General features: G+C 32.4%; 2 protein-coding genes across 2 annotated transcripts; one reads left to right on the forward strand and one right to left on the reverse strand.

Moving 5' to 3' along the window:
• Positions 1–6610: 6610 nt before the first annotated feature.
• On the forward strand, positions 6611–9217 carry LOC143610823 (uncharacterized). Its single transcript, XM_077085195.1, has 4 exons — positions 6611–6923; positions 8152–8380; positions 8455–8579; positions 9122–9217. The coding sequence occupies exons 1-4, from the start codon at positions 6648–6650 to the stop codon at positions 9215–9217; spliced, it is 726 nt and encodes a 241-aa protein (XP_076941310.1). The 5' UTR covers positions 6611–6647.
• A 256-nt stretch (positions 9218–9473) lies between these two features.
• LOC143610827 (uncharacterized) lies at positions 9474–11970 on the reverse strand. Its single transcript, XM_077085196.1, has 2 exons — positions 11943–11970; positions 9474–10535 (listed from the first exon to the last, which is right to left on the reverse strand). The coding sequence occupies exon 2, from the start codon at positions 10518–10520 to the stop codon at positions 9564–9566; it is 957 nt and encodes a 318-aa protein (XP_076941311.1). The 5' UTR covers positions 10521–10535; positions 11943–11970; the 3' UTR covers positions 9474–9563.
• Between the last annotated feature and the right edge of the window lie 4009 nt (positions 11971–15979).

Consider the following 15979-nt stretch of genomic DNA (forward strand, 5'->3'; position numbering starts at 1 on the left):
TATAGCAAGAGATTCCTGGTCAACTTAGGAATCTTGTGGGGGAAGCTTCGAGCTTCCATGCCTCGCAGCATGTGCTAGCTGCTTCTTTATTCCTAAGCTTCCTTATTTTGTAAGCTTCACTTTGTGGGTAGGTAGGAGTACCTAAGTCATCACTATTTTTTCTTACATCTTATTGGGAATTGTGTGTAATCTCCTATCAACAAACTAAGTGTAAGGCGTATGTTTTTGAATCAAAATCAATAGATTGATCGATGGATTGATTATAAACAAAGCTCTGAAACCACTTGTTAGATTGGTTTCGCATGTTCTTTAATCTTACTAAGTTGTTCAGTTAATCATAGCAAAGTGTTGGCACAGTCAAAATAGTTAATTGATCAAGAATACTCAAGAGCATAATAATTCAAAATGGAACTATATCAATTAAAATTCTTACAATCACATATATCTTATACTAGTTTTAGAGCCCGTGTTACACACGGGATAATTCAAATTATAAAATTATAAGTAAAATAAATAATTGTATGGCGTATATGAAAAAAAATGTATTACATCTATGATTGTATCTATACAATATGTACATAAATTGATTTTATTTATATCACAAAATGATTTTTTTAAATGTACTTAATAAAAAGAATGTTCGTACAAAATCGTACCCGAGAATGCTTCTTTCTATTGAAAAATTCATTCTCGGTGTCATATATGTATAATTGAAAGAATTTTGGTTATGAACCAATTTCGAAAATAAGACTTCTCATACGATAGTAGTTCTAACCACTCAGCCTAAATACAAAAGAGACGCTACCTTTAATGATATATTTATCAATTTACCACCAATCAAAAGAAAGTATGATATTAAATTGTAACAATGGATGTTCTTCAAGAAGTATGTTTTTCTGAGCTACACCATAAAAAAGATTTTGATAAGTTTCAGAGGACTTCTTGACTTTGTCATAATGACAACGTAAAAAATAACATGTTAACCCATTCAATTTTGTGAATATTTTGTTTTATTTGAGCATAGTTTTGCATGACATGCTTTCCATACAACGTTCTGATCACCATTGAATGAAAAATTAATGTTGACATAAATATTTGAAATTTGATAAAAGTTAGAAGCATTGATAGGCATAGGGGTGGCATGTCGAAAGTGTTCGCAATCTTTTCTTAAGTTTTAATAGTTGAGGGAAAATAGTCAATTTACGAAATCCCGAACCTTTTAATTATTTCAAAAAATGCCCTTAAAAATAAACTTGAAACCCGAATCATGTTTAAAATTCTAACTTTCATACTTTTGACATTTTAAATTCAACACTTTGAACCCATAACAAATTTGACGATAAATCTATTTTGCATTCTCAAACTTTTAAAAATACTCGAAATTTTCATTTTTGACCCGTAACAAAATCTGACCTAAATGTAGTTAACTTATACCAAACAATCTATTTACTAACTTTTGACCCATAAAATCAAATTTAACTTCCACAAAAAAACTCAAAACAATTTTCATTTGAGAAACATGATTTGTTGTTGATTTTTGGAATTCACCAAGTATTTTGAAATATATAGTAAAATAATATGTTAATATTTATATTTATAAAAATATATAGATATTATATAAATATAGTGTAAAAGGAAAGTGAATAATTATTGATTTATTACATATATTGGGGCATATTAGTTTTAGAGGGAAAAAAATTGTGAGAATTAACCAAAACATGACAATTGACTCAATTTATTTTACTTTATTAGAATACGTAGATATAGCTGATTCTACATATTAAAATGTAAAACTATATTGATCGATAAGAACTATTTTTATAAGCAACTTTGAGAATAAGAAAAAGATATCATAATTTATAAGATATCACACCTAAGAAATTGGCCGGTGGCACGTCAAGAACAGAATTAAATTACAACATGAAAACGTGTTAAATGCGTATTCCTAACGTTTTGCTCGTGACTATATTATTTTGGCCGGCCTACTCTTGAAGCCTTGACTTTTAAATATTATACTTCCACCAAGTTTGGTACAAGTAAAACTGACAGCATTTCACTAACGAGGCCACGTCCAAGGACGAATTTACAATCCCCGTATTTTCTTCTATCAACTCATTTTTTGATTGGGTTTTGCGATTCAAAAAGGGGTAGCGGCGCAGCTTGTTGCCCGCTTGCCTTCTGTTTCGATGTAATCCAATAAACAATTAATATGGCAATTATGAGTGGAAATAAAAAGATTTTTTTCTAAAATAATAATAATAATAATAATAATATTTTTAAAACGTACAAGTTTATTTGATTTTGTAGAAATTATAAATTTATATCTTTGGTTGATCGTCTATATATTCGTTTAACTTTGTTGTTTTGTTCTAAAAGCATTTCTAGTATGACGTTGAAAGATTATCTAAATATGGTAATAAAGTTTGGAATGTGGTGAATGAAATCATTCCATTTTTTTAAAACAACTTTATATTTGTTATAAATCATAATTGTTGATGGAGATGTTATCCAACTATCTCTAGATAAAGGTACTAAGGCTTTTCTTTATGAAGAGGGCTTTAAACCCCTTTAGAGTGCTACATTGTATGTTTGTTATCTCTCTTCATACTGTCTCACTATGGTTTTTTGCTCTTTATTACCCTATTATATATATATATTTATATATATATGTGTGTGCATGAGTGTGTATGTGAGAGAGAAAGAAAAGTTTGATGGCCCCACACCCCCTCATGAATACTTTTTTTCCTTTTGAAGTATGAACACCGGTTGAACCTTTGGATAACTCTTAGGTATTCGATGTCATAAGGTCTAATTCACCCAGTGATGCTTTATCCAGGCTTAAATCTAGGAATATGAAAAGTAAGTGGGATTTGAACCCGCAATGTCAAACAGAAGAAAATTCTTAGATAATTCTAAGGTAAAACTTCTGCTCGCCCCCAAACACTCCACTAATTTATCAAGTTAGTTTTTGCTAATATAACACTAGAATTGATAAGAGAACACAGCTATGATTTATTTTTTATTCTTTTGTTGTTATTGTTTCATTTTATTTTATTTAGTTTTTAGGTGTTCGATGTCATGAGGCCTAACTCACCCAGTGATGTTTTATCCATGCATAAATCCAGAAATATGAAAAGTAAGTGGGATTCGAATTCACACTGTCAAATATAAGAAAATTCTTAGATGAACCTAAGGTAAAAGTTCTGCTCGTCCCAAAAACTCCACTAATTTATTTAGTTTTTGCAAATATAACATAACGCTAGAATGATAAGAGAACGCAAATATGATTTATTTTTTATTCTTTCGTTGTTACTGTTTCATTTTATTTTATTTGTTTGTTTTCAGTTGTTCATTTTTTTTACTTAATAGAAAAATAAATCATGGATCTGTCATTAGCCTTGTCAATCCATCTTTCTTGCTCAAACGAACAAAAACTTGTGTAATCTATCCCTCCCCCCCTATTCTCCCCAATCGTTAAAGGATGTAACGCATCCTCTCTCTTTCACATTAGACGCGGTCTGTGATATCATCAAGTTGAACTAACAATTTTGTAAAATGTGTATAGAGTAAACATGTAGGTCATAGGATCTGTTAATTTTTTTTAAAATTTAGATAAGAGGAAGCTTAAGAACATGTTTTTTATCTTATTTTTCCTTTTAATAGCATAAATATGTTTTTAAAGCTTTTTATAATGAAAAAATTCTCTAAATAATCACCCCTTGTTTCTATTCTTGTTCAGGATATCCAAAATAGTTACCCAATAACCGTCAGCTGACGGTTTATCAGTTTGATAGGTTTTTTTTTTTAAATTAAATGTTTTATATCTTTAAATGTTCTATATATTTTTTATAATCAAGTTACTTAACTATTAATAATAAAAAATTTAATTATTTAATGTTTAGCTTTTTTTCTGTTACTTTCTTAAAGGTTTATTTATTTTTATAACTTTTTTTAATATTTAATAAAAAATGTTTGGTATGGGAGGCGGTTTTTTTTCTACCACATCCTCCGGTGGAGTATTTGTGGCGGAAGACATTTTATATGTATATCAACGGGTGGGTGAAATGATTTGGTATTGAATATGTTTTAAAAAACTATAAAAAGGTAAACCTTCAAAAAAGTAAAAAAGATAATAACAAATTAAACATTAAACAATTAATTTTTTATTGTTAATAGTTAACTAATTTAATTATAAAAAATAATAAATATAATGCATTTATTTAAAGATATAAAACACTTACACTTCATTAAGGGTATAAATTGTAAAAGAGAACACCCCCCCCCCCCGAAAAAAAAATTCGTTTCTAGAAAATATCCAAAATGGTCACTCAATAATCATCGATCGGGTTCTTTTATAGGCGCCGGCGGTTTTTTTTTCAGTTACCCAACAAAACTCGTGGTTCAACCATGATACTAAAAGAGTGATCATTTGATAAACAATCCGTTTTTTAAAACGTATCTTTCTCAAACAGTTTAAAAAACATGTACCTAAACTATAATCCCGAATACATTTCTATCAAATAGAAGAATATCTTTTGCAAATCTAAATAAATGTAAAGAAAATGATTATAAAATAAACCCACTTATACACGTGAGATTGATACTAATACCCAACATGCCAGCAACACACACGCCTTCTTCCTCCTAGAAACCAATAAATCGCGTTCTTAAGCTTCCTATATTTCCATTGAAACTGAAAGCCTCATTTAAGATACACATTAATTGTCAGATAAATAAAATGAATTCAATTATCAACAAAACTTACCACCATATTCGAATGAGGTGCTCGGTTTCTAATACAGTTGATGTTCCGATTCACAGAAGCCATGTCCAACCAAAACCGCAACTTTCCAACACGTTTTACTCGCAGTTTCCTGGTCGGAGAACAACGGAGTCAGTGTTATCCGTGCCAGTTCGTCGTTTTAGCAGTGCGGCCAGTGGCGCATCAACGTTGGCTTCCTTGGCGAATGGTGGACCGGTTTTGTGGTATTTGAGCATGATTAAAGTACGACCTATTATCACTAAGAGCGTTACGTGTACACTCAGTTTCACTGCTGCTGATTTAACATCTCAGGTTCAGTCCCTCTTTCTCCGTTTCAATATTCGTGGTTTTTGTTGATTGTTATTACTTATTTTACTCCATGATACTAAGTTAGTCTGTTGCGTTTTATTATTAAATGGAAGTGTCTAACTGTCATTTTATCTTAGGTTAATAAATAAATAACTACGCTTATTTTTACCTTAGTAAGCGACCACTAAAACTCCACCCCGTTATCTACTGAATAAGACAATAAGATGTCCAAATCATTGATATTCACCTCATTTTCTATTCTTTTTATACCCTTCTAATCTTGATTGTTTATACAAACAAACATAGCAGGTAAAATCTCATTCATAGGTCTTAATTCTTTATGTTTTTATAAAAGTGTCACGGTGTGAAAACTCAAACAACACGTCTTAAAATCTACGATCAAAGCTAATACTATATTTCTACACCATATAAGGTCCCATCTCCAAGTCTCCTGCCACGGATAGATTGTCATGGAGCGCATACTAAATGTAAGCATCCCAACCCTTGTTTATTAACATACAATACATGTTTACCTCACAAAGAATGAACCTAAACCATTAGAACTGACTTTTAGTGACTTGAGTTTGTATATCACGAGAGGTGGATTACGACAACCCTTGACTTGAATTTGAGGAAGATGAGAAGTCAAGCTAGCGTGGTCAAAGTAGTAATCACCCATTACGTGACTTGACTGGCTTCGCTCATTTGGCTTGTAATTGTAACAGTACCAAAAGTAAATATAACTTCCAATTAACATAAATAAATTACTCTAATATACTATGCGTTGCGGATGGTTAATGGAACGACATCTTTGCCACATAGAGAAGATGGCGTCTGCTACACTGCGCCAAACAAATCGAGTGTGGCGTCAAAGATGGAGAGCACCATCCCCTAAACGGTTGTATCACAAATAACAAGTGGGTCCACCCTACTAACAACCAATTGCATCTTTTTGTTTTTTTTTTCTTTTTCTTAATTTCTAATTAAACCTGCTTAATTCATAGCATGCTGGTTAAAGGGGGGTGGTAGTTAAAACCTCACTAGTCTACGTGACAATGACATCACAATTTAACTAGTCATTCACTGGCCAGATGTGGCCCTAGCCCTCTTGTTTTTTTGCGCAGTGGTACAAATTTACCTATTTTTCGTCTGAAATTTTATACGTGGTGTAAATTTAGTTGTTTTCAACCGAAAATTTGAGCCCGGCCCACAACTTTTTATAAACTTTGAGTCCGGCCATCTGATGTCTTAGTCCAAGCTTCATCAGTGTAGCTATTGCTCATTAAACCACAGCACACAATATAAATAACAAATAAAAAGTCCTAGGATTTGGCAATAAATATAAAATAATATTATAAAAAAAATAAAGAAGCCACATATGTGAATGTGAAGTCTCGGAAATTAAATGAAAGAAAGAAAGAAAGTGAGGCCACATTTAACATGCCAACTTCCCCTTGTTTGCAGCCGAAACCAATAAATCACGTTTCTTTCTTCCCCAATCTTCCAAACCCATCCCACGCATTTATCTCTCACAATGAATCCAACATTCCACAAATTTGGCACCAATGCTTACCGAATGAGGTGCTCTATTGCCAATTCAATTCACCGAACCCATGTCCACCCCAAACCGCAACTTATCAACACCTTTTGCTCTCGGTTTCCTGTTCGGAGGACGCCCGAGACGCTGTTTTCTGTTCCGGTTCGTCGGTTTAGTAGTAAGACCAATGGGACGTCCTCCGTAACGAATAGCGGGCCGATTTGGTGGTATTTAGGCATGATTAAAGCGCGGCCTATTCTTACTAAGAGCGTTACGTCTGCTCTTATTTACATTGCCGCTGACTTAACATCTCAGGTTTGATTGCTTTCCTTACATGTTTTCAACAAGTTTTCTGAATTGCATTAATTGTGCTCGTGAATTATGCGCATTTGCTTTCTGGTCCAATGGCATTCGTGTTCGCAACCTGACTTAATGGGGTTTTATCATAGTGGTGGATTGTTCCTTCAGGTCTGCAACGTCAAAATCAGTATATCCCGTCGTCTCAGGATGAGTCACTTGGAATTGGGGTGGTTCCAAACGTTGTTAAAATTTTTTTTTTCTGAATTAGATAATTGTGTTGTATACGTGTGGATGATCTTTGGATTGATTGATGACTTGACCTAACATATTTTTGTATTCATTTAGGGTTGATTGGTAGTTTTTTGTCATGTAGTTCAACATTGTGCCAATTCATTTTGAACCAATTGTTAAATCCTCTGATTTCAGTTCCTTAGGGCTCATAAAATCTGGATGAGATAAGAGGTTTATGTATTCATCCTAGGGGTGTAAACCAAGCTAGGCCCGTCTCGGCTCGTTTTAACTTACGATAGCTAGAGCACTTTTTCTAAAGCTTCAACTCGGTTCCTCCTTTTTTCAAGCTCGAACTTGGCTAGGGCTCGGCTCGTTTATTATTTATTAATTAATTTATATACGTTTTTAATTATTTTTATATATTTTGAGAAAAACTTTAAACGAGCCTAACATCGGGTCGAGCTCGTGTAGTACCTTAAACAAGCTAAAGCTTGGCTATGGAATGTGAAATTAATACATACAGTCCAAATGAGGTAAAGTAAAACTTAAAAATACACAAGGTCTGACGAGCCTAAACAAGCTTCTTAAGCTCTGGCTCGATAACTATACGAGCTTTATTTTAGGCTCGAGCTTGAAAAAGCTTGGCTCGTTTCGAGCTTTTTATCTATCAGATATCGAGTTTAGCCCATTTTTTGAGTTTAAGGGCAATTGTAGATATTCCTTTTAGAGTTTAGACCCTTGTTTGATTTAGTTCTTAAATTCTCCTGTTGATTCATAATTTGTTATTAGATGCTCTGGTTCTGTATTCTCTTTCTGGATTTGTCTACATATATACACATCATGTTATGTGATTCTTGTATGTCTGTTATGATATATTTAATGACCAGGTTTTACTTTCTTAAAGATCTGTATAGTAAGATGTGTTCAAAATATTTCGTTTTGACGGTTATTAGTCATTTGATTTGAAGTAATTATAGTTTGCTTCTGATGTTGAGTTTAATTGAATATTCAGACAATTACAAAGTCATCATCAGAGCCGTATGATCTCATCAGAACGTGTCGAATGGCAGGATATGGAATGATAATATTAGGTCCAACCTTGCACTTCTGGTTTAATTTTCTCTCAAGGGTGTTACCTAAGCAGAACCTTGTGACAACTTTTAAAAAGATGTTCATTGGGCAGACTGTATTTGGACCTATTATGACTGCTATGTTCTTCACTTATAATGCAAGCCTCCAAGGTATTTACTTTATGATTTATAATTTACTCTATGATGGTAGTAATGTTTAAATCTTATTCTGTTGCATCTTTTAGGGGAAAGTGGTAAGGAAATTATAGCGCGATTAAAGAGAGATATGCTGCCTACAATGATCAGTAACGCTATCTACTGGCCTTTATGTGATTTTATGACATTTAGATTCACCCCTGTTCATTTGCAGGTAACCACTCATACTGATACCTCATTTCCTTGAATTGTATGTATTAGTAGGTGGCCCAGAAAATCATCTGTAAAAAATTATAAATACCTACTATTTTTTTCTAAATTCTGATATTATATAATTGAAAAATGAGTTGTATTGAAAACAAAGTACCTTTTGGTCTTTTAAGAAAAAAAAATGCATGATTTTGTATATAACTCGGCTGTCAACATAAATTTATATCGAATTATAAATAAAACTGTGTATTTAGGTTTTTTTAAAATTAAATACTATAATTTATTAGAGAAAGGTCAAATTATATGTTAACTTGGTATAAAGAAGCATGAAGCGCAAGGTACGTGTCCAAAAAGCACAGCTGAGGCACACCGAAAAGTAGCCTTAGGCGCAGGTGAGGGGTGCCTCACGTACAATGGTGGCTTTTGCTTATCTAGATGTTGTCCAGCAGGCTTTTTAGATGTATTGTTTGTAATTTATATATCAAATCATATATAAAGCTTATTTATAACAGACTATTGACATTCTGTTTGTTTTGAACAATGCAGCCGCTCGTGAACAATTCATTTTCGTATGTATGGACTATTTACATCACATACATGGCAAGTTTATCAAAAGCAGCACCAACTAATCAAACACACTGACAACACTATCATGTAAAGGGGGACTCATCTTCATTTCACTTCACTATTAACAATGTTCACACTATTATACAACTGCTTACATGTTTTTTGTTCTGATTTATGTTTGTTTCATTTCATAAGTGGAAAGAATTGACTTTACAGTTTCATCTTGTTAAGGTTGTTACATTATGTCTCCAACATCATCATTTAACCAAACAAAAATCAAGAAGAATGACAACTTGAATAAATGCAACATCCGCTTATGCTATCTATACAAACAAAACAGAAACAACTATTAAAAGAAAAGAAAATGCACTCTAATCTCAAATTCTCAACCCTAACGTTATTATTATTGTTATTATCTTTATTATTTAAAAGAGCTAAAACAAAACCTTTCGTATTGAGCTGACCAATCCGCTCCAAGCTTACTCGGATAGCACTCCATCGCAACACTAAAATCCAAAGCCGACACTGCTGATGTCATCGGCCTTTGCCTATACGACCTGGGTGCGGTTTTAGACCGAGCAAGCCCGATACACGGTTCCATTAATCTCTTCAAATAAGCATCCAACCCGACATTCAACAAATTAACACAATCATCTGAAATACTTAGCCCCTCGATCTTCAATTTCTCCTTCAAACGACCCCTCAAAAGTCTATTGTCAGGCAATTCACAACTGTTTTCACATGTGACAGCTCGAGGTTGTGAACCAGAATTATGGTATAAAGTTTTCCGGGCTGCGCCCGGTTTCAAAACAATGCCGAGAGGAGCGGTAACCGGGCTTCTACTTTGAATCCCGGGGCTTCCAGAAACCACTTCTTCACCATCTTCAACAGATAAAACTTCAACAGGTGGTCTGCTACCAAGAGAGTGTAGTTCAGTAGGGCTTTGATGGGCCTCGTGATGCACCTTGGGCCCAAGAGGACTGAAGCGGTCCTTAAACTTGCGGTCCCGTGGAGACCGGCTCTTACGAGGGGATAAAGGAAACGCATCCCCATAAAGCGTTTGAAGACTGTTTCTTTGTGGGGCCCGTGACACTTTGACATTGAGAGAATTTGCCAACTTCTTCACTGTTGGTGGGGGGACTTTAGTGAGAGCAGCGTTTTTAACGATTGAGGATATTAGTCGATTGTGAAGAGGGAGATTTTCCCGACCGATGGTTCGGATGCAGAATTTGTCAAAATCGCCCTTGCTGAGCTGGAGGCTGAATAGTTTGTTAAGTAAACTGAAATATTTATCTGATCTTTGTTGTCCAATCTTTTGATTTAGAAGAGCTTTTAACTCTAATGTATCTATTCTTGTATACTGCTGATTTACACCCATGTTTTCTTTAATTACCTACAATTCAAACAATGTTAGATTCCATACAACATTTTTTATTTCAATAGTAAAAAGTACTTTGTATAATTGTAACTATGTGCACAGAACTGCATAACAGCATAAACACATGTATCTATTGCCTTAACTAATGCTATCACGGTAAAAGATTAAATGATTTTTCTCTCTAAATAATAAATTTCTCTATTTTCTTTCAAATTTCATCGTAACAAGTTTCGTGCACACGTGTAGATCTTAAAAGCGAGTAAATTTACACTTGTGTCAAAGTTTATAATATATGAATACACAATTCAAGCACATTCACATAACAATGATATATTTCTATAGTTATGTTATAATCTCACATAACACACAAAAAACTGAATCTTTATGTGAATTCACTTACATAACAGTAAAAGATTATATGATTTTTCTCTCTAAATAGTCAATTTTTTCTACTTTCTTTTCTCAAATTTCCTCGTAACAAATTTCATATACACGTGTAGATCTTTAAAGCAAGTAAATTTACACGTGTGTAGATGTTTATAGCATACAAATCACATAAACTTATCTACACATTTTATACATAAATTAATTCAAGCACATTCACTTAACAATGATGCATTTCAGTAGACATGTTATAATCTCAAATAAAACACAAAAAATGAATCTTTATGTGAATTCACTTACATAACGGTAAAAAAACAATTTCTCTCTCTAAATAATCAATTTTTCTACCTTCTTTCCCTATCTTTCTCGTAACAAGTTTCGTGCACATGTATAGATCTTTAAAGTAAGTAAATTTAAACGTGTGTAGATGATTATAGCATACGAATACACATAAACTTATCAACACATGCATACATTAATTCAAGCACATTCACAGAACAATAATGTATTTCAGCATTCATGTTATAATCTCACGTAACACACAAAAAAATTGAATCTTTATGTGAATTCACTTACATAACAGTAAAAGATTAAATGATTTTTCTCTCTAAATAATCAATTTTTCTACTTTCTTACTCTATCTTTCTCGTAACAAGTTTCGTACACACGTATGGATCTTTAAAGCAAGTAAATTTACACGTGCATAGATGTTTGTAACATACAACACACATAAACTTATAACCATATATACATACATTAATTCAATCGCATTCACATAACATTGATGTATTTCAATAAAAACACACACAAAATTGAATCTTTATAAGAATTCAACTACACACCAACTTATTATCAAACAAGCATTTCACAATTTCTTCATTAGAACCCTAATTTTACCCCCAATTTCGCACCCAACTAATCAAACAATTAAAACCCAAAATTGACAAGAACCCATGTGCACACAAGATCAAATCTGCAATCGACTGATTCCAATTGAACAATTAAGCAAGAAAAATATGAAATTGAAGAGAAATCGACCTGAATCGGGTTCTTGATTTGGGTAATCCAATTGATTTGATGCGAATCGGAAAGTGAGCTTGCGATTATATTGAGATCGAGTGTTGGATTTACGACTGAAACCCTAGAAATTTAATTTGGGAATTGTAAAAATTAAAACCCTTCGGCGAAATATTTGGTGTCAATTGGTACTTATGAGGAAGAAGAACACAAATTGACCTCGTTGACTATCTTTTGGTCAGTTGTTAAAATGCCCCTAAACTTATATTTATATTGCAAGTATTTGCAACTATAAGACTTTATTGTTTTGTTTTTGTTTGTATCAAAGTTTTGTCTTAAGAGTTAACGATTATTGGATTTTTATGTTTGTTATTGATTACTATATGGATAAAAAATTAAAGAGTAGCAAACAACGACTAGAGATACCTTATTAATAGAATTATTATTATTTCTGTAATGAAGTAGGTGATAAGGGTATTTAAAATTATTAATAAAAGATACATACTTTGTTTCATGTTAGTTTAGTGGAATGATGAATCTAACATATGTAAAGATAATACACTTGTTCAAGATTAGCCTGATGGTAGAGATTTTTTTTGTTTTATAGAATGTTTTTTTTAAATTATAGGGTCAGGTTATTCTATAAACATGAGTAAAAATTGAAAGGATGAAAGGGATTTGTAACAAAAAAAACCTTAAAAAATATAAAAAAAAAACATAACAAATTTAATAAAAAAGCAAAAAATGTAAAAACACAAAAAAAGTTTTCACCGTTTCCTCGTTCACACACACACACAAGACACAATGTTGAATAAAAATCATTCTGTCTTTTTTATTTATCATTGTTTTTTTTGTTTATTTTCGTCATTGATTGTGTATTTTTTTTCTTGATATTGTGTTACATCACATTACGTTATATTTTGTAACATATTGTGTCTTTTTTTGATTTATTATTGTGTTGTTTGTTCATTTTCGGCATTGCGTCTTTTTTCTCGGCATTGTGTCTTTTCGGCGGGTTTTTTTTTTTTTTTTTTTGACAAAAGGGCAAAAAGATGTCCTTTACGTTTGACCTGATTTTCATTAGACGTCCTTTAATGAAATAGCAAAAGACATACATTATCTTTCAAATTTGTTTCATGTTACGTTCTTTATCACTAACCCAGTTAAAATTTTTTGTTAAATCTGATCATGTACATTACACATAAGGGTATTTTTGTAATTTTATATATAATTTATTTTATAATTAAAACTAACAAATAAAACAAATCTTTTACTCTCTCTCCTCTCTCACACATCCATCATCCCCACCCCACCATCTTCTCCCATTCTACAACCTAATTTGTTTGTAACCCCTAATGTTAATTTGGGGGATTTGAGCTAGAGGTCCCAACTTCATCGGGAAAAAATGGAAACGAATTGCCGGTCTGGATCCGAAGATAATTGATGATGCCACAGTTGTAATATTCAAACTCACCAACCCTTTCGATTGAACAAAACACCTGCAACTCTTATTCAGGTACCAAATTCGACCACCACCGCCGTATCAAAAATCAAGCATCTCTATATGTCTCTCTCTCTCTAAATCCAAGAAAACTCCATTGCTTTCTTTCTTCTTCTCGGCCGGCGAAGCACCACCGTCGTATACAACGGCGAGGAGTGATGCAGAAGAAATCCGACAACATAGATGGCCACCTGTAACACCGCAACATCGCCGCATCAAAAGGTTTAGGATTTCTCCGTTCTGAAAGAGAAAGGACAATCAGATCTGAGATTCTGAGGGTGGTAATAGCAGTCATAGACGGTGGGGGTTTTTAGTTGGCTGGATGTAGCGGTAGGGGTCGGGTTATTCTAGTGGGAGAGAGGGAGAAAAGAGGGTTAATTAGTTTATTCCGACGACGGTGACTGTGGTGTTGGATCTGAACGATGGTAGTGGTGGTGGCCGATCTGGAAAATCATGGCTGAGAGAGAGAGAGAGAGAGAGAGAGTGTGTATATATATATATATATATATATTAAATATTTTTATTTTTATTATTATTTTTTTTGGCTCAAACTTTAAGGAATCCACACAAACAGTCCCTTAATGGGTAGAAAGACAAATTTACCCTTATGTGCCTTGCACATGACTATATTTAACGAAAAAAATTAACTGAGTCATTACCAAAGGACGTAACGTGAAAGGAATTTGAAACATAATGTATGCATTTTGCTATTTCTTTCATTAAATGACGTATAATGAAAATCGGGTCAAACGTAAAGGACGTCTTTTGCCATTTTGTCTTTTTTTTTTTGAACAAGAATGACAGGGGAAACATTTTGGTTTTTTAAATTTTTTTATTTTTTAATTATATTTTGAGTTATGATTTTTTTTATTATTATTAGTTTTTTCAATTTTTCTTTGAGGGCTTTTTGTATAGCCCAAAATCCTTCTCAAGCTTCTTATTTTTGTGTCTCTTGGCATTTTAACTTTTCCCAAATTTGTTAGGCTTATTTTAAGCATGTATGTTATAAGAAGCTTGATAAATTTACCGTCTTAAGTTCCTAACAAACTAGCAATACAAAGACATGACTGAGTAAACAGTGGTAACTAAAGTATGTTTTACCATTTAACTTATTCTGACTCGTAACTTAAACTTTTATATCAATGTAACTATGTTTTACCTTATGATTGAATATCATTTGATCGTCATTTGTTTAAGCCCCGGAAATTTTAAAATCACAATGGTCGTATTCTTTCCTATTCCCACTAAATTATTTTAAATTTAACCTTAAAATATTCATATATATGTACCGATGGTTGAATAATGTAAAGTGCAAGATCACTATTTGATTATAATCTAACAAGAAGCACTCAAGCAGACAACACAGACCTATACTTTAAATGGCAAGTAAAATAAAATCAGCATAAGCATCACTCTTGCCCATTTAGACACGACAAATCTAGTTGGTAACTAAAGTGTTATGTTTGTTCTTTTCTAATCATTATTTCTCTATTTTCTTAAAAATTATTTATTCATCCTATATTGCAATATGTAATTCAATAAAAGTAGTTATTTGTTGATGAATTATGTTTAAAAAATGACAAAATAAAAAGTGATTCGGGTAAAACTAAAAAATCTATACGGCTATACATGTTTCGCTATTATATTTGTCAAGCTGCCTTTTCTTCGGGTGGTTATATGGGAAGAGGAGGTGTGAGCGGTGGTTGCCTGAGTACATACTTGGTGTGGTAAACCTATTTCAATTATAGGTACCTACCCGTCCGAACTAGTGAACCTAACCGAATTTCAAACTTTTTTTTATATTTTATTTCATCCAAAATATCGTATATTGATTAGCTTGCTACTTAAGTCCTTGTATTTTGTAGGGGTATTAATAAACCGTAGAAAGCGACCAAAATGTCCAAAACGAAGAAAGCCAGCCGGTTTGAAATATATAAGGCCAGTTCATGGTTAGGTTTTAACGGTTTATCGATTTGTGATGCGGTTTATGGTTTGAAACTTGAAACCAGAAATGTAAACTAAACCAGTCGTTTAACATTTATTTATTTTAATTTAATTTAATTATTTTAATTTAAGAATATAAATTTATGGATATATATAAAGTTGTGAATGTGAATAGCCCTTATCACTTTAATAAACTTAGTGTAAGTTACAATTTAAAAAAAGTTTAACTAAAACCGTAAAATCGGCTGGTTCAGCCTGCCCAACCAACCAGACTGATTCAATATGTCCTTTTCAAAACCGTAATGGTGGTTTAACCCAAAATGTTAGTCAAATCGGCTAAACCAAACTGTAAAGATCCTTAACATTTTGTTTAGTTCGTAATTCTTATTTTATTAATAAATACATAAAATTTCTTATTTTATCAACAATTTTGTATAAACTTGAATACATAACAAATTCTTGTTTTATTAAAATTATAATTTATTTAATCTATATTTATAACTGTATCTGATGTTTTTAAACCGATTGGAGTTTATAACTTTCGCCAAATGGAAAGAAATGAGATTACTACGATTAAGATAATATAATAATTTAAAAGAAATGAAGCATAAAG

This window comes from Bidens hawaiensis, unplaced genomic scaffold (genome assembly GCF_021521415.1).
Source record: "Bidens hawaiensis isolate Kalapana, Puna unplaced genomic scaffold, B.hawaiensis_p1.1 tig00028284_1, whole genome shotgun sequence".
NCBI classification, from domain to species: Eukaryota; Viridiplantae; Streptophyta; class Magnoliopsida; order Asterales; family Asteraceae; genus Bidens; species Bidens hawaiensis.

What these genes read in the sequence shown, in the direction of transcription:
- LOC143610823 (XM_077085195.1), top strand. Translation starts at nt 6,648, where the DNA reads ATGAGGTGCTCTATTGCCAATTCAATTCACCGAACCCATGTCCACCCC. An exon ending in TTATAATGCAAGCCTCCAAG is followed by an intron (nt 8,381 to 8,454) that starts GTATTTACTTTA and finishes TGCATCTTTTAG; the next exon opens with GGGAAAGTGGTAAGGAAATT. An exon ending in TCACCCCTGTTCATTTGCAG is followed by an intron (nt 8,580 to 9,121) that starts GTAACCACTCAT and finishes TGAACAATGCAG; the next exon opens with CCGCTCGTGAACAATTCATT.
- LOC143610827 (XM_077085196.1), bottom strand. Translation starts at nt 10,520, where the DNA reads ATGGGTGTAAATCAGCAGTATACAAGAATAGATACATTAGAGTTAAAA.